This window comes from Panicum hallii, chromosome 3 (genome assembly GCF_002211085.1).
Source record: "Panicum hallii strain FIL2 chromosome 3, PHallii_v3.1, whole genome shotgun sequence".
Lineage (NCBI taxonomy): Eukaryota > Viridiplantae > Streptophyta > Magnoliopsida > Poales > Poaceae > Panicum > Panicum hallii.
The window spans coordinates 9,529,797-9,546,079 of NC_038044.1; the positions used below are offsets into that span (position 1 = coordinate 9,529,797).

The window sequence follows — 16,283 nt, forward strand, 5'->3', positions numbered from 1 at the left end:
TGATTTGGTAGATAAACAAACAGTGCCCCGCCGACCCAAAGCATACTAGATCTTGTTTTTCTAGAAGATAAAATGAGATACCAGCTCACAATTTGTCCACATTGTACGAGCCCATGAGTCGCCATCACCAAGCTCGAGCTTGGCCGGCTATATGCGGATAAGCATAAGTGTCCTCCGGTTACTGGTCAGACACTATCAACAAAGTGGCTGGCTCTAGGTTGTGGCTGAAATGCTCACACGATGTCTGTCTCCGTCTCACATGGAAACACCCGTTTGCTTTTAGAATTAGAACCCGTGGATCACAAGGCAAAATCTCTTCCGGTTTGACCGTGCAATCCCTTAATCACGACGCGTTCTGAATAAAAACCATTGTGCAAGCGCCACATGATTCAGCCCAGATAAACTGACTTCAGATTGATGATCACTCACGAATCATAATTTCACTGACAAATCATCTCTAGAGAGGGCAAATGTTTCCGTTGGACCAATTGTATGCAGTAAACGCACAAAGAACACCAATTTAAGCACATTTTATTTATGAACAAGTGCACAAACGGATCAAGAACATCTGCAGTAATCCACTAATAGCCGAGGAAGCAAGAAGATCGAAGCCGGAGAACGGAAGAAGAGCAGCTCACACTGGCTTGATTAGTAGTTGGACGGCGGCACGGGCGTGTACCACCTCCCGGCCTCCTCGTCGATGCTGTCGGCGGGTCGGTGCAGCAGGGCGTGGAGCAGGACGACGAGGAGGCCGACGAGCAGCGAGATGAGGATGTTGGACGTGGCGCCGGTGAGCAGCAGGAGCCCGAGCGTGACCGCGGAGAGGAGCGCGATGACGACGCCGTCCCCGACGGGGCGGCCGCAGATGAGGAGCGCCTGGTCCGCGTCGCGGTCGCGGAGGAAGTAGAGGAAGAGCCAGGCGGCGAAGCAGGCGAGGAAGACGAGCAGGGAGACGGGGTGCCAGAGCAGGGAGGCGAAGACGACGGCCAGGACGACGAGCGCGTAGTTGGCGGCGAAGTGCGCGAGGTTGGCGCGCGCCCGGCGGTAGGCGTCGGAGAAGCCCCGCGGGACGGAGAGCGCGCGCGGGTCCGCGAGCTCGCGCCAGGGGCGGCGCGCGGCGAGCGCGGACGCGCCGCGGGCCTTGGCGCGGGAGATGAAGTCGAGCGGGTAGGTGGAGGAGGAGGAGGAGCCCCCCGGCGGCGTGGGGGAGGAGGAGGCGGGGATAGTGCCGTACTTGGACATGGCTGGCTGCCTGGCTGGGGACGGCTCGGTCGTCGGCGCCGGCGAAGTGGTGGGGAAGCTATGCGACGCGGTGGGGTAATGCGAAGAGCTTGACGTGCAGTAGCTGGACTCTGCAAGGTAACCCAATTATACAACTGGGGATGCATTTCTGCAATTATGGAGTGAGCGAGAACACACATACACATACACCTAGGTGGAGACCGGAGATGTACGTGTGGCACCATCCGGACCGTTCATTTGTTGATTTAGCTGTAGATGATGGGTTTATAGTGTGAGGATTGTGTTGCGGGCTAAGTATGGCACAAATTATGCCTCAAAGCCCATTTTTGGCTTGGCCCGTTAGCCCGTAGAATGCTTATTTTTCGATCATGGCCACTTCTATTCTACATGGACATTGGTTCACACCATGCGGGTTAACTAGTAACCAGTCCCTAAACCATGCTCGCGGGCCTTCTCACCACGGTTAGGGTTAGAGGCTTCAGGATCGGGGGCCTTAGGGTCAGGTTATCGCCGGTGATGTTCCCTGGATGTAGAGAGAGGGTCCTTGGTGGCTGCGGACCGGCGGTGGCGACAGGTTGTGGGCGGGGAGGCGGGGCGCCACCGGCCGCGGGTGGCAGAGGACATCCGCCGGGCGCCGGAGATGAGGAGGGCGGCGGCGCGGGGGCGGGGGAGGACCTAGGAGCGAGCAGAGGAGGAGAAGCGCTCGGGTAAAGCAGAGGAGATGCAGCGCGTCGGGAGGAAGATGATGATGTTGTTGGGCCGTCGTATTGGGCCGCCTTTGCGAGCGATGATGATTTTCTTATCATCACTTTAAGTGATATATAGCTTCGCCTTTCCAAGAATGTCTCAAAGTTCGTTGTCTTGTCTCATAGCTTGCTAATATGTTACACAATCGCTGTCTTATCTCCACTCACGGGAAACTCAAAGTTCGTTATTTCTGGACACCCGGGTAGATCACAAGGCCAATCTCTTCCAGTTTGATCATGTAGCTCCCATTCTCAAGGACGCGTTTCGAGTAACAATATCATAGTGTACCGTCAAATCTATTGAGAGATACCCTCGAGGTGGTGAGTTGTAGGTGGGGTATCGCCGAGATTAGGAACTCTATAGTACAACGAAAATAAAATTTAGACAAGTTCGAGCCGCCAAGAGCGTAATACCTTTACGTTCTATGTGATGTCTTATATTGTCTTAAGTGTTGTCTATTCGAAGGAGGTCCCTATCCGTCCTTATATAGTTTGGGGGGAACAGAGCTACATAAAGTTTTTAGCCAGACATGAGCTCAGGAGCCCTACCCAATTACTATTCGGGTAATTTTCTTATGTTCCAACTACTTTTACTACGGTACGAGTAGTTACAACTGATGTAGAACGTGGGCCATGATATAGGGCGTGGACCATGTTTCATCCCTTATCATAGAATACGTACGTCGTATGCGCAGTCCCGTAGTCTAGGTCTGCCAATAGCAAATCTATCTAATTAAGGACATTTTGTCTCTGAGCAAGTCCACAAACGGATCAAGAACACCTGCAACTATTTTTTTAAAAGAACACCTGCAACAATAACATCAACTAACAGAGAGCCAATAAGGTCGACGAGGAACGGCCGGCGCTAGTTTTGCCGGCGGCGGTTCGGGCTTGGAGCACAGCCTGGCCTCCTCGTCGTCGGCGCTGCCGTCCGCGGGGAGGTGCAGCACGGCGTGGACCGCGACGAAGAGGGCCCCGGGGAGCAGCAAGACGACGACGCCCGCCGCGCCGCGGGTGACCACCAGCACGAACGACGAGCGCGAGCACGGGAAGGAGGACAAAGAGCACATATTTTTAAGGACATTTTGTCTCTGAGCAAGTCCACAAACGGATCAAGAACACCTGCAACTATTTTTTTAAAAGAACACCTGCAACAATAACATCAACTAACAGAGAGCCAATAAGGTCGACGAGGAACGGCCGGCGCTAGTTTTGCCGGCGGCGGTTCGGGCTTGGAGCACAGCCTGGCCTCCTCGTCGTCGGCGCTGCCGTCCGCGGGGAGGTGCAGCACGGCGTGGACCGCGACGAAGAGGGCCCCGGGGAGCAGCAAGACGACGACGCCCGCCGCGCCGCGGGTGACCACCAGCACGAGGGGCGTGAATATCGGGACCAAGCGGAGGGCATCACCAGGCGCGCGCGAAGAACAAGAAGACGGCCACGGGCAGGAGGATGGGCTACCAGAGCAGGAAGGCCGAGAAGACGGCGAGGGAGACGAGCCCGTAGTTCGCGGCGAAGCGCGCTAGGTTGGCGCGCGCGCGGTGGCGGGCGTCGGCGAGACCCCGCGGGGTGGAGAGCGCGCGCGGGTCCGCGAACTCGCGCCAGGGGCGGCGCGCGGCCGCCGGAGACGCGCCGGTGGCGTTAGCGCTGCTGGAGGTGGAGTCCAGCGCGGTGGGCGAGCCCTTGGGCGCCGGGGTGGAGGACGAGGCGGGGATGGTTCCGTACCTGGACATGGCTAGCTGGATGCGCGCGGTGGCCGGCGCCGGCGAGGACGGGGAACTCGAGCGCCACGCGGTGGGTGAACTTTGACGTGGTTCAGGTCTTACCGAAGATTTTGTGCTAATACATGTGTGACTGTCTCACACTTGCGACCAATAACAGCCACGGGAAAATTTCCCGTTCACTGCCACGGGCACTGGAGTCCTCCCTCCTCCGGTCCTCCCTCCCGCTGGCTCTAGTGGTACGGTGCAAGATAGTACATGTTGTTGACAAAACAACGACCAAAATTGGTTATTATTTTAAGATCTATTTTTTTCATGATCCCTTGAAAATTTGTGAAGACCTAGAATTATTGTTAATCAAAATTTTAATTTATCTGTGAGCAAGTGCACAAACCGATCAAGAACATCTGCATTCTGCAGTATCCACTGACCATGCACTAACATTATCCAATAAGATCGACTAGCAGGAACCTAGGAGGCTAGGACCACCTCACGATGGTTGGTTGACGGCGGTGAGCGTCGTCGTGTCGCACCACCTGTGCCTCCTCGTCGGTGCTGTCCGCGGGCCGGTGCAGCACGGCGTGAGCCATGAGCCCATGACAAGCAGGAGCCCGACGGGCAGCGAGACAAGCACGCTCGCCGTGGCGCCGGTGAGCACCAGCAGGAAGAGCGTGAGCACCAGAAGCACGGGGAAGGTCTTGCCACGAGGTGAAGAAGCAGGGGAGGACGATGGCCAGGCAGGTGGGCCGCCACAGCAGGGAGACCAAGACGACGGCAAGGAAGACGAGCTCCTAGTTCGCGGCGAAGCGCGCGAGGTTGCGGTGCGTGCGGTGGCAGGCGTCGGCGAGACCCCGTGGGACGGAGAGCGCGCACGGGTCCGCGAGCTCGCGCCAGGGGGCCAGCAGGCACGGCGCGCGGCCACCGCGGACGCGCCGCTGGCCGGGGCCTTAGCGCAGGAGGTGGAGTCGAGCGCGGTGGACGAGCCCTCGGGCGGCCGAGCAGATGAGGAGGCCGGGATAGTTACTTACTTGGACATGGCTTGCTGGATGCGCGCGGTGGCCGGGCGCCGGCGAGAAGGCGCTAGTTTGGTCTCATGGGCAGAGAAGGCGTTGACAGCTGACTACACATCCATCATCAGATCATGACATCAGCATCTAACAAAAATCGTGAGATCAAGCCCAAATTTTGGGCTGGCCCATTAAATCTATGTTGGGCTTGGGCTGGGTATTTATGTTGTGAGGTGGAATTTCAGCAGCCTCCAGTGACACGGCCGGCCTCAAGTAGTATCGTCGTTTCTCCTCTTCAATGTTCTCTTTTATGCTCACACTTAACTACCCGTCCCTCTCAAAAAATAAATAAAAAACTTAACTACCCCGTTTTTTTTTCACTCTTTCTTCAATGACAGTACAGTATCTCACCAGTGCTCCTGTGAGCTGTACCTGTATGTAGCATTGTAGTTGGAACACTCCTCTGGTCAATGCCACTGTGGAAGGGACCCACCTTTGGACACAAGTTCTTGCACCCCTTTAGACTCATGAAAGAAATATGGACCCATGATGGGTCCAACATGATCGGTATGCTCTAATATTGGCATAAGTCAAGTCCGTGCAATGACAATGAATAGCGCTTGAGCATGCAATGAGAATATTGCTCCTGCCTGAATCTCTTTGTTCTTGCGTCAAATGTTTTCTTTTTGAATCTTTTCTTTGGTCTGAGACACCACGCGTGCACTGCAGTGGGTCCATAATTGGAACTTGAGCGAACTTAGAGCGAATCACTTGAAAAGTTTGAAGGACCCATATATATGTTCACCTTGAGAGTCCGGACCTAGATGAGAATATGGGAAAAATTAAGGGCCTCGGTTGCATTTTTATCCATTTGAAATTATATGACTAGAACCAAGATTCCAAAGCCATGGTAACTGGTGCAAAGCTTCCATGTAACATAGTGTTCCAGATTAACATATATACTTAACTTGGTGTAGATAAATTATGTTATTGAACAGCAAGTAACCCCACTGTCCCACTAGGCGGCGAGACGAGTGTGTTAATTATCTTAGCATCAAGTGCTGGCCAATAATTTCCTCCATCCAGTAACACTATTCTCCCAAAAGCTGCAGTGACTAATGATTTCATCACTTGGCGCCTCACAATAGAATCATATCTAAAGCTCATTTAGGTCTGCCAGGCCTAACCCAGTTCTTTGACCACTCTGTCTAATCATATCCTTGATGCAAAGCAAGGACAGAAGCATGCAAGCTGCAAGGGCCAAATAGGAGAGCGTCAGCCTCAGCCCTAACCGGCCTGTGTGTGGCGTACTCATACCGGCCCGGCGATAGCTCCTTAAACAAGTGATTGGGTCATGATTAGTCACTTTTGTGGGCATATGGGCTTTTGGTCTGGGTCTCCGGTTACATCATGGCTTGGGTATGATCAAGCACTTTCACATACACAGTAGGGTTGGGTCATTATTATTCACCGTTTGGTTAAAGGTGCGCACGAGAGCGAAGGTGTATTATTTACTTGTTTGAGCTTCACAAGAGGAGGGGATCTTTTATTTGCGCATACGGGAGCCATATGCTACTTGTATGATGCATGCTTTTGATCAGTTACGGTGAGCTATCACATATGTATGTTCTAACTTCTAGCACATATATTAGTGAGTTAGGACATCATGATCAACACCGTCTCCAACATGACATTTTGACTACCAATACATAAAAAATGTATTATGTTAGATAGAGATACTGGTATATTATAAATTTATTTTCTATCATGAATTTAGTAATGCCAATCTATTGTCATCAACATATACAATACTTAAGATATGAACAGTGTATTAGATCGAAGGATCGGAACTAATTATAATTACATAGAAACGATGAAGATACACCATTATATTCCTTTTACTTCTCCTGGACTGAATTACATATCACTGTACTATTTTTCTTCAAGGAATATCACTGGACACATACACCACACAAGCACAACCACACGGTAGTAGTTGAACACCCGTTCAATAATTTGTAGGTAGGAATAACGAGCCTGTTTGGCATGGCTTATTTCAGCTTCCGCTTCACCTATTTCACGCAAATCGAGATATTGCAGCGTGAAGCCGTTTTATAAACCATACTAAAATGAATTAAAAGTAGGATGAAGCTAACCTGTGAAGCCGTAACGGCTCCTCGGTCTCAACCGTTGGCATTGAACTTCTTTAAGCACGTGCGTATCTACATTTCGGAGTGCTTTGTCACGTGCAGTTGGATAGATCATACACCTCTGAGTCAACCACGCGTGCGCCGCTTGAAGTTTGATGCTTGGAATCTTTTGGCAACTAAAGGCCATGCAAACTTCGCTTTCTACTCAAGTGATCGAGCCCCAAAGTTTGATTTCTGTCATGCCGGCGCGCGGCGCGCGCTACCATATTAGCTGCCAGACGACTGATGATCATGCATGCAGGGTAAAGCCGTTCTTAATTATAATGTTTCTTTTGAATTTGATATCCAATTCATATTTTCCAGTGAAAATTTTAAAAAACAATTGCTGACCCATGCGCCTTGTATGGGTAAATTATTCCCTCTACCTCTCTCTACACTTGAAAAAGAAGATACCCCTGGGTCCTTTTTTCGAGAAGGTGTCTAGCACACATATCTCAATAAGAGAAGATGACAAAAAAAAACAAACAGAGGACAACTATGCGAATGCTCCATGGCATGCATAGGTAGGCGAGCAAGCGCTCGGTCCAATGTATGCTTGGTGTATTTGAGAATTGAGAGACATTCTCTCTTGGCTAATCATCGTGATCATACACGGCGCACACGTACAGTGCATACACACACATGCAACTTCACGAACGCGTGGAAGGCATGATTGCAGACAAAAGGAAGAGGTCCCATCCCTCTCTTAACTACCTAATCATCATCATGGCAGCGCTGGATCAACATGCATGCCGACTACCACCTAGTAGACAGCACATTTTCAAGCAAAGGTTAGAACTTCAGTCGCGCCATCACATACTTCTGAATTTTCAGGCAAAATAAGTGGCAAGTCCTTTCTGGTTTCATGCATCAAGAAAATGAATAATAAACAATATTAAGAGAAAAAAAGATAGTAGAAAAGAAATTAAATAGGGGAAAAAAAGACACTAGCAATAAAGAAACAAGACTCTAGCTAGGTAGGAGTAGTTGCTGTATTTTATAGCCGGGACGCCACTCTACCTCTGCTGAGGCTCCTTATCATCTGTCTGAAACGCTTTCCCTCCTTCCTGCAGCAGCGCTTCAATTCATATACAGGTTGAGGCCTCGCTTCACAAACAGCACCACAACCATCACTCCTCTCGCAGCAAACGCGCAGCGCCGATCGACGATCGGAGCTGATCAACCACCATCTTCCGGCGCGCGGTATGATGTGGCCCGGGGACGGTCCTTGGCCGGCGTCCGCCGCCGGCCCCGTCACGGCGGCGGCGCTGCTCGCCGCCGCCGTCATCATCGTGCGGCTCTTCTTCGTCCCTCGCCTGCAGCCGTCGTCAGGGACCAAGCGACGGGGGCCGGAGAGCGGCGCGTCCGGATCGGCGCGGCTCCCCGCGGGCTCGCTCGGGTGGCCGCTCCTCGGCGAGACGCCGGCGTTCATCCTCGCGGCGTACTCCGCCCGCCCGGAGTCCTTCGTCGAGCGGCGGCGGCTCCTGTACGGGAAGGTGTTCGCGTCGCACCTGTGGGGCTCCCCGGCGGTGGTGAGCTCGGACCCGGAGGTGAGCCGCGCGGTGCTGCAGGCTGACGCGTCGGCGTTCGTGCCGTGGTACCCGCGCTCGCTCATGGAGCTCATGGGGCGGTCCTCCATCCTGGTGCTCGGCGGCGGCCTCCAGCGCCGGGTGCACGGCCTCGCGGGCGCCTTCTTCAAGTCGCCGCACCTCAAGGCGCGGGTCACCGCCGACATGCACCGCCGCGTCGCCCGCGCCATGGCCGCGTGGCCCGGCGCCGCGCCCGTGGTGCGCGTCCAGGACGAGGCCAAGTCGGTACGTGACGCGACGCGGTGCGAGCCGCCGCCGCCGCCGTCCCTCTCCCCGGCCTCTCTGTCTGTCTCGCTGACTACAACTACCATTGCCGATCGATCGATTCGTGTGCTAGCTAGCTGGTGTCCATACTACATACACGTGTGCCGGTGGGCTCGTGCACGCGTGCGCGCCCCCATGTCGCTACCCTAGGGGAGGGAGGTCCCCGTGCCCGCGGGGGGGGGGGGGGGGGGGGGGCGGCGGGGAGGGAGGTGAATCGATGGGCCGGCGCCGGCCGTGCCCGTGCGCGTGGATACGCGACATGCGAGGTGATGCTTCGCGGCTTGGGAGTTAGCATTTGTCCATATGCCAATGGAGAGTCATGGACAGCATTGCTTTGCCATCGCAAAAGATTACCTGCACAACTGGGTGCCAAACGACATGTTTGGATGGAGGGATAGAGGCGGGATAGCGATACGGATAGGGACAGAGCTGGACAGTCGGTGTGAAGTGATGAAGGGTCCAGATTGCTTTACTAGCGGGTTAAAATATCCTGAACTCCCCATCACCAAGCTTGAGTGTCTGCCCAATCTGAATATTTTTGTAGGATCACGTAGAATTCTATCAATTCTAAAAATGATTTTGGCTAAGATATTCTGATAGAGCTCTTTAAAGCAACTCCAGCAGACCCTCTAAACAACCCTCTATCTTAAATTTAGAGGGTCAAAATGCACTCCAACAGACCCTCTAGTAGACCCTCTATCTTGGGGAGATCTCCAAATCTCCTCCCCCACCCTCCATTTCTAGGGGTCCTCTAGGGAGCTTTCTATTATTATAAGTTAAAATTAAGGGCTATTGCTAGAATTGAAGCAAATTTGAAGCAAAAAAATAGAGATAATCTCCATTCAGCATTTGAAGGGTCTGATTTAGGGGCTATTGCTAAAGTTGATTTTAAGGGTAAACCTATATATAAAGATGGCAACGGGTACGAAATACCCGCGTACCCGCGGATACCATACCCGGTGGGCGCGGATACGGGTCTGGATCTGTGCCCGTGGGTACGGGCGCGGGTACAACTCTAAACCCAATGGATATTTTCTAACGGGTATGAAAAAATGATACCCAAACCCGCAAACCCGCAAGACCCGCTGACATGTGGGCCCGAGTACCCTTATATATATATATATACAAATTTAGGATTTCACAATTTCACTTCCCACCTGCCAGCGCCCAGCCGCCCAAACTCCCAGCCGCCAGCCCCCGGCCCCAGCCCCCGTCACCAAGCCATCCGCTGGCCCCTCCGCTGGCCGCCGCCCCTCTCCTCCTCCTCCGGCCTGTGCGCCGCCTCGCTCCCTTCCCCCTCCTCCCTATGCTGCTCGGGCTTGGCGCCGCCGTCCGGCCGCGAACATCCTCCCTCCGGCCTGTGCGCCCGCGCTGAGCGCCCTCTCCCCTTCCTGCGCGCCGCCGCCCGCCGCCCCTCTCCTCCTCCTCCGGCCTCCCGCCGCCCCTCTCCTCCTCCTCCGGCCTGTGCGCCGCCTCTCGTGACCACGGCCCGCGTTGAGCGCCCTCTCCCCTTCCTGCGCGCCGCCGCCCGCCGCCCCTCTCCGTATTGGACAAATGGATATATCCGCGGATATCCGTTACCCGCGGGTAACGGATGTGGGTACGTTTTGCTATCCGTTGCGGATAATGGGTATAGGTTCGGGTATGGTTTTTAGGTCGTGCGTATGGATATCCAGAGTCGATATCCACGGATATCTTATCCGTTGCCACAACTACCTATATAACAAACTCTCCACAAAATAAGCCACTTGTGTTTACATATTCTGTTGACATTTTGAAGGCAATTTAATTAATTGTTACTGGGTTTAATTTGTTACTTCTAATTGTATTTTTTTATCAATGCTATGTTCTGCAGATTGTGTTTGAAATCCTGGTGAGGGCACTGATAGGGCTAGACGAAGGACACGAAATGCAGTACCTCAGGCAACAATTCAAAGAATTCATTGCCGGTCTGATATCACTTCCGGTTAAGCTTCCCGGGACTCAGCTCTACAGATCCCTCAAGGTAACAGGAAATATCAACCCTATATTATTTTCCCTTTTTGTTTGATTTCTTGATGAACTGATGAAAAACTGCATCATCAACTACGAACGTAGGCTAAGAAGAGAATGACAAAGTTGATCCAAAAGATCATCCAGGAGAAGAGGAAGAGAAGGATCGCCGAGTGCGAGGATCCGCATGGGACTCATCAACCTCCGCGTGACATGATCGACGTGCTGTTGGGCAATGGCAGCGACGAGCTCACCGACGAGCTGATATCCGACAACATGATCGACTTCATGATCCCTGCGGAGGACTCGGTGCCCGTGCTCATCACGCTGGCCGTCAAGTACCTCAGCGAGTGCCCACAGGCTCTACAGCAGCTGGAGGTGCGTACGCTTTAATTTTGTTGCCACAAACTGAGATCATCTCTCACACTACTAGAGGAGATACATATATGCATATATATAGTTGATGAAGCTTTTGGTGGTGACACGCAGGAGGAGAACATGGAGCTGAAGAGGCGGAAATCGGGGGTTGGAGAAACCCTAGAATGGACAGACTACATGTCGCTCACCTTCACACAGCACGTAAGAACATATATATAGCTAGAGTTAGATCGAGAATTGAAATTGCTTCCGGCCGGCAAAAGAGAGATCGATCAGCAGCATAGCATCACACTGTACATGTTTGCGATGCGATGCAGGTGATCATGGAGACGCTGCGGATGGGCAACATCATCAACGGGATCATGCGGAAGGCGGTGCGGGACGTGGAGGTGAGGGGCCACCTCATCCCCAAGGGCTGGCGCGTGCTCGTCTACTTCCGCGCCGTCCACCTCGACGCCGCCGTCCACGACGACCCGCACGCCTTCAACCCATGGAGGTGGAATAAGGAGAGGGCCGACGTGATGACCGGCGGCGGCTTCACGCCCTTCGGCGGCGGGCAGAGGCTCTGCCCGGGGCTGGACCTGGCCAGGCTCGAGGCCTCCATCTTCCTGCACCATCTCGTCACCAACTTCAGGTACGGCCAACTCTACACACGTGTGAACGAAAAAAAGCTACATATATACCAATGCGTTTTGCTGGACATTGACGCTCCATGCACTGCACGCCTGCTGCTGCTGCTGCTGCAGGTGGGTGGCGGAGGAGGACGCCGTCGTCAACTTCCCCACGGTGCGGCTCAGGCGAGGGATGCCAATCGCAGTCACGCCCAGAACGTGATGAACACAGGTTGCCCAGCAGGAACGCTCCGCTCGTCGCAGCCTCGTCTGTCCAAGTGTTTGACGAACTAGAATAGTTTCCTTTTTCAAAGCAGAAAAGAAAAATCATACTGTAATGAAAGAAACCATTTGAGTACAAACTTGAGATGCATGCATGGTTGCAGACCAGAGTTGTACTCGAATCGTTGTACGGTACGCAACTGAATTAATAGGTGAGAAATACATGTGTAAATGGAGGACAAAGTAGACCAAAGAGACCAGGATGATCTGGTGCCAAGTTCAGTCTGCAAAGTACATGATGATTTTACTGAAACTCTTGCGGCTTCATGCCTGATGGCCGGCTATGGAGTCTTTGTTCTCCTTGTCTTGCTGCTAAGGCTATCTCCAGCGAGACCCGGTAAACGGTTCGCTACCGTATTAACGGAGGATACTGTAGCGAGCGGACGCTCCAGCGGGCTTCTCCAAAGCGTGCGGTAAAATGGGGGAGGGAGACTGCGTCCCGCACAGAGGGAGTCCTCCATTCGCCTCGCCCTCCAGCGCATCTCCGCCAGCGCCTTTCGCGCGGCCGCGGGAAGAAACTGCCGGGGAGGGGAAAGCGATGGCGGGGCAGGGGCGGAGGGGCGGCGGGGCCGGGGCGGCGCGCGCGCGGCGGGGCAGGGCGCGGGGCGGGCGGAGGGGCGGCGGGGCAGGGGCGGCGGGGCGCGGGCGGAGGGGCGGCGGGGCAGGGGCGGCGGGGCGCGGAGGAGCGGCGGGCGGCGGAGGAGCGGCGGGCGGGCGCGGAGGAGCGGCGGAGGAGGGGCGGAGGAGGGCCGCGGGCGGCGGAGGAGGGGCGGGCGGAGGAGGAGGAGGAGGAGGAGGGGCGGGCGTGGAGGAGCGGCGGAGGAGGGGCGGAGGAGGGCGGGCGGCGGAGGAGGAGGGGCGGCGGGCTCGGAGGAGGGGGGGCGGGCGGCGGCGGAGGAGGGGCGGCGGGCTCGGAGGAGGGGCGCGGGCGGCGGAGGAGGAGGGGAGGCGGGCTCGGAGGAGGGGGGGCGGGAGGCGGAGGAGGAGGGGGGGCGGGCGGCGGAGGGCCGCGGGCGGAGGAGGAGGAGGAGGGGCGGGCGGAGGCAGAGGGGCGGGCGGAGGAGGAGGAGGAGGGGGGAGGGGCGGGCGGTTGGAAAAAAAGAAAAAAAATTGAGATTGTGGGGTATAGAAGATGGAAATAGAGGATGTTGTTGGAGTTAAATTTGGTATAGAGAATGAAGTTGATGTGGAGGAAAAGGATAGGGGATGAGATTTAGAGGATATCGCTGGAGATAGCCTAAAAGCTGACCGATCCGTTTGGACCAGGCAGAGAGCACTGAATCGTGGCACCAGAATTTAACGGATAACGAACAGTGACTGCGAACAGAGGATATGATGGGAGTGCAGGCATACCGGGAGTGTGCTCTTTGATCTGACCATTCATAATAGTTTGCCTCTAATTGAATGCTGATTCTCGTCGATGGTGGCTCACGGTGAGGATGGCTCTAATTGAAAGGCGGTGTCTTGGTTCCGAGGTTACAGCAGCGCGCATGGGGCGTGCGGCGCCGCCGGCACGAATTGGCACGTCTCTGACTGAAGGTGGCGTGGGCTTCATGCGACAGGGGTGTCGACCGCCGCCGCCCGCCGCCGTCAGCGCGGCCTCGTCGGCCGCATGTCTCTGGCAGTCTTGCCGTTGATACTCGCAGAAACTACCTTATGGTATTTTTCATAAACCCTCTGTTTTAGATCGCGATTACGCGATCCAAACTAGGAGATTTTATAAAAAGTACAGGTCATTATTTTTCACATAACCTCTGATTTGGACAATCGCGATCCGATATTTTTCATTAACACCCCTCACTTGGATAAATATTATGTAGAAAAGCCCTCTTCCTCCATTTGGCTTTTCGTTCTCCCCTTCGACGATCCGTCGGCGGCTGCCCGGCGCCGATGGCCGCCGCGCCTCTCGTCCGTCCAGTGTATGCGAAAGCTCCATCCCAAACCCCTCCAAACCCTAGCGCCGGCTCTTCCCCTCTTCTGCTCCAAAAAAGATCCCCTGGCTCTAATGTTACGAATCGTCGTTGATCTGCCAGGCCATCGTTGGGTTAATGGGGCGCGCGAGACCACACGGCGCCTTCGATTATTCGCGGTGTGCTAGCAGGTGACCCCTATATCATGCATAGAGCACGAACACCCTGCAGTTACAAATTCATTGCTACTGTGACCATACGGAGGAGGATTTAGTCACTTTCCTTCAGCAAGTCAGAGCAAGTCAGGTTGCAACTTACCTGCCTGCATCCACCGTACAAATCACATCCAACGGCTGGTTATAATTTATCACTCAAGCTTCGTCCTTCCTGCCAATACTAAGCAACTCAGGAAGACCGCTCGGTACTCGCGGCGCTCGTCCGCGCCGCCGTGGACTCACTCCCCCGCATGGAGCCACGCCTTGTTGCATCGGAGAAGAGGACTGCAGGACCGGAACGCCGACGGCATGCCGCAGAGGCGAGGGAGGTGTGGGAGATGTGCCTGCTCAACCTCATCACCGGCGGGCGCAAGCAGCTCCCGCTCGTCGCCGACGTCGAGGGCCTCCAGGTCCATCAAAGCGGCGGCGGTGAGATTCGCCGGGGAGGATGCGCAGGTCGCGCAGCCGCAGGCCGCAGCTCGCCGGACAAGTGGAGGTAGAAGAAGAACGAGCTGAGGCTGACATGTGGGCTCAACTATTGTTTTTTCCTTTATTTTGATCCAAGAGGAAGGACAGACGTTGGATGCGATTTAGAGGGTATAGATAGATGGTAAGTTACATTGTGACTTAATATGCGTCCGACATTTTTACATCAGTGAACACATGCAGATCTTATCTTATACAGACACGTCTCTCTGACTCTGCTCGAATTCGTGATGACCGACGAGAAACAGGACAGCAAGAACACAGCTAGTTGAGTCCCAGCACACGAGGTGCATCACGTTCTCGGCCTTCTGCGCCTTCCCCCTCCTCTGCTTCTCCACCGCGACCGCCCTCTCCACGGACACGCTGCTCCGGCCGCCATCCAGCGTACGGAAGAAAACATTCAAATAGGCTACAGTTCTGTTTCAGTTGGCACATCCTCATGAGAAAGCGAATACCACAGGAAGGCTCGTGTGACCCTATTGCTCCTAAGATCTTCCACCGTGCACCATCCTGCGACTCTCTCGATGTGGTAGGAAATCTCTTTCAGATGCCACCCTTTTTTACTTGTTTTGAATTTTAAGGTAAAAGCAGCCTTTGATAGTCACTCTCCAGATTTGAGTGGCTTATAATATATACCAGCATCTTATTTTATTTTATTTTTTCTGGAGGGCTACCACAAATTATTTTAGCATGAGTAAGAGTTGTTCTGGTCATTCCACCTACCACTTCAAACCATAATTGTTTCGGCAAGAATGTTAGTTGGTGTACTTCTCATACAGTAGACTGAAACTTCCACCATTGCTAATCAGGACTATGTATCAGAGAACTGCGATGTCCCAGTGACCAAAAATCGTAAGCTGTTTGTCTTGCAATTTCTCAAATATTCTGATTTGAGTATCGGAAAAGGTAACTAGCCACGATCATCATAGTTTAAACTTACTGCAGGAATGGATGAACAAGTATCATGTGAATTCCACTCTGAAAGGAAGAGAGATCCAGGCAAGTTCAAAAATCAGCTAACAAATCAGGTATATTTTCCTTTTGGGTTTGTTTCAAGGAAAACTCTTTTTTTTATTTCCTTTATTGGTTATTCGATTTTGAAGCCCTATCTATATATTCGGTGTTTATGGTTCTTATAATGCCGTTCAGGGTACAACAAGGATGGTTGGTTGCTTCCCTAATCCGCCCTTCTTCAAGGTACTTTGTCACTAGTGTAGCTATAGTGCTTTAGATCTTGAGCATCTGTGGAGTCTCCAAGTATGGATGACAATAGTTTTGTCACTCCTGAACTAAACTCATTTTCGGTTCAGTAAAGACAGTTACCATGTACCTCCAGTCTCATTTTCGGTTCGCCTCTGCTCCAGTCCCCATCCGACGTGAGCAGTTGGGATTCTTTTTTTCTCGATGCCATCCGTGTCCGAAGCCAGCTTGAGCCCCAACAGGGGGGAGCACCTACTGACTTGCAACTCCTCGACCGCCGCCAGTCGCTGCTCAGCCTCGTCGCGCCAGTCATCAAGAACCTGTGAGTGTTGACTGCTGACTACCACCGTTACCGGCCTCTACCTACCTGCCTCGTTGCACATGAACATGGCGGCTTGCTTACTGTTCCTGCAGGCATGCGCCTGGGCTTGACGAAGGGAAGGGCCTCTACTTC

At 53.8% G+C, this 16,283-nt stretch overlaps 4 protein-coding genes and 1 pseudogene across 4 annotated transcripts; 2 read left to right on the forward strand and 3 right to left on the reverse strand.

The window, feature by feature from the left end:
- Positions 1 to 418: 418 nt before the first annotated feature.
- On the reverse strand, positions 419 to 1,383 carry LOC112885894 (PRA1 family protein F2-like). Its single transcript, XM_025951587.1, has one exon. The coding sequence runs from the start codon at positions 1,240 to 1,242 to the stop codon at positions 649 to 651; it is 594 nt and encodes a 197-aa protein (XP_025807372.1). The 5' UTR covers positions 1,243 to 1,383; the 3' UTR covers positions 419 to 648.
- A 1,301-nt stretch (positions 1,384 to 2,684) lies between these two features.
- LOC112887317 (PRA1 family protein F3-like) lies at positions 2,685 to 3,966 on the reverse strand. The gene has a single exon (XM_025953458.1). The coding sequence runs from the start codon at positions 3,716 to 3,718 to the stop codon at positions 3,443 to 3,445; it is 276 nt and encodes a 91-aa protein (XP_025809243.1). The 5' UTR covers positions 3,719 to 3,966; the 3' UTR covers positions 2,685 to 3,442.
- A 152-nt stretch (positions 3,967 to 4,118) lies between these two features.
- Positions 4,119 to 4,742, reverse strand: LOC112888166 (annotated as a pseudogene).
- Positions 4,743 to 7,784: 3,042 nt separating this feature from the next.
- LOC112887547 (cytochrome P450 90D2-like) lies at positions 7,785 to 12,271 on the forward strand. Its single transcript, XM_025953738.1, has 6 exons — positions 7,785 to 8,716; positions 10,611 to 10,760; positions 10,853 to 11,125; positions 11,237 to 11,326; positions 11,443 to 11,759; positions 11,872 to 12,271. The coding sequence occupies exons 1-6, from the start codon at positions 8,108 to 8,110 to the stop codon at positions 11,957 to 11,959; spliced, it is 1,527 nt and encodes a 508-aa protein (XP_025809523.1). The 5' UTR covers positions 7,785 to 8,107; the 3' UTR covers positions 11,960 to 12,271.
- A 2,210-nt stretch (positions 12,272 to 14,481) lies between these two features.
- On the forward strand, positions 14,482 to 16,155 carry LOC112885148. The gene is made up of 8 exons (XM_025950814.1): positions 14,482 to 14,553; positions 14,644 to 14,753; positions 14,878 to 15,013; positions 15,090 to 15,158; positions 15,439 to 15,481; positions 15,575 to 15,657; positions 15,779 to 15,826; positions 15,994 to 16,155. Exons 1-8 carry the CDS (start codon positions 14,482 to 14,484, stop codon positions 16,153 to 16,155), a joined length of 723 nt encoding a protein of 240 aa, XP_025806599.1.
- The last annotated feature ends 128 nt before the right edge of the window (positions 16,156 to 16,283 follow it).

Coding starts and splice junctions, on each gene's coding strand:
- LOC112885894 (XM_025951587.1), bottom strand. CDS start 1,242: ATGTCCAAGTACGGCACTATCCCCGCCTCCTCCTCCCCCACGCCGCCG.
- LOC112887317 (XM_025953458.1), bottom strand. CDS start 3,718: ATGTCCAGGTACGGAACCATCCCCGCCTCGTCCTCCACCCCGGCGCCC.
- LOC112887547 (XM_025953738.1), top strand. CDS start 8,108: ATGATGTGGCCCGGGGACGGTCCTTGGCCGGCGTCCGCCGCCGGCCCC. Junction 8,717..10,610: donor TCCAGGACGAGGCCAAGTCG/GTACGTGACGCG, acceptor TATGTTCTGCAG/ATTGTGTTTGAAATCCTGGT. Junction 11,126..11,236: donor AGGCTCTACAGCAGCTGGAG/GTGCGTACGCTT, acceptor GGTGACACGCAG/GAGGAGAACATGGAGCTGAA.
- LOC112885148 (XM_025950814.1), top strand. CDS start 14,482: ATGTGCCTGCTCAACCTCATCACCGGCGGGCGCAAGCAGCTCCCGCTC. Junction 14,554..14,643: donor CCGACGTCGAGGGCCTCCAG/GTCCATCAAAGC, acceptor AAGTGGAGGTAG/AAGAAGAACGAGCTGAGGCT. Junction 15,827..15,993: donor CTAATCCGCCCTTCTTCAAG/GTACTTTGTCAC, acceptor CCTCTGCTCCAG/TCCCCATCCGACGTGAGCAG.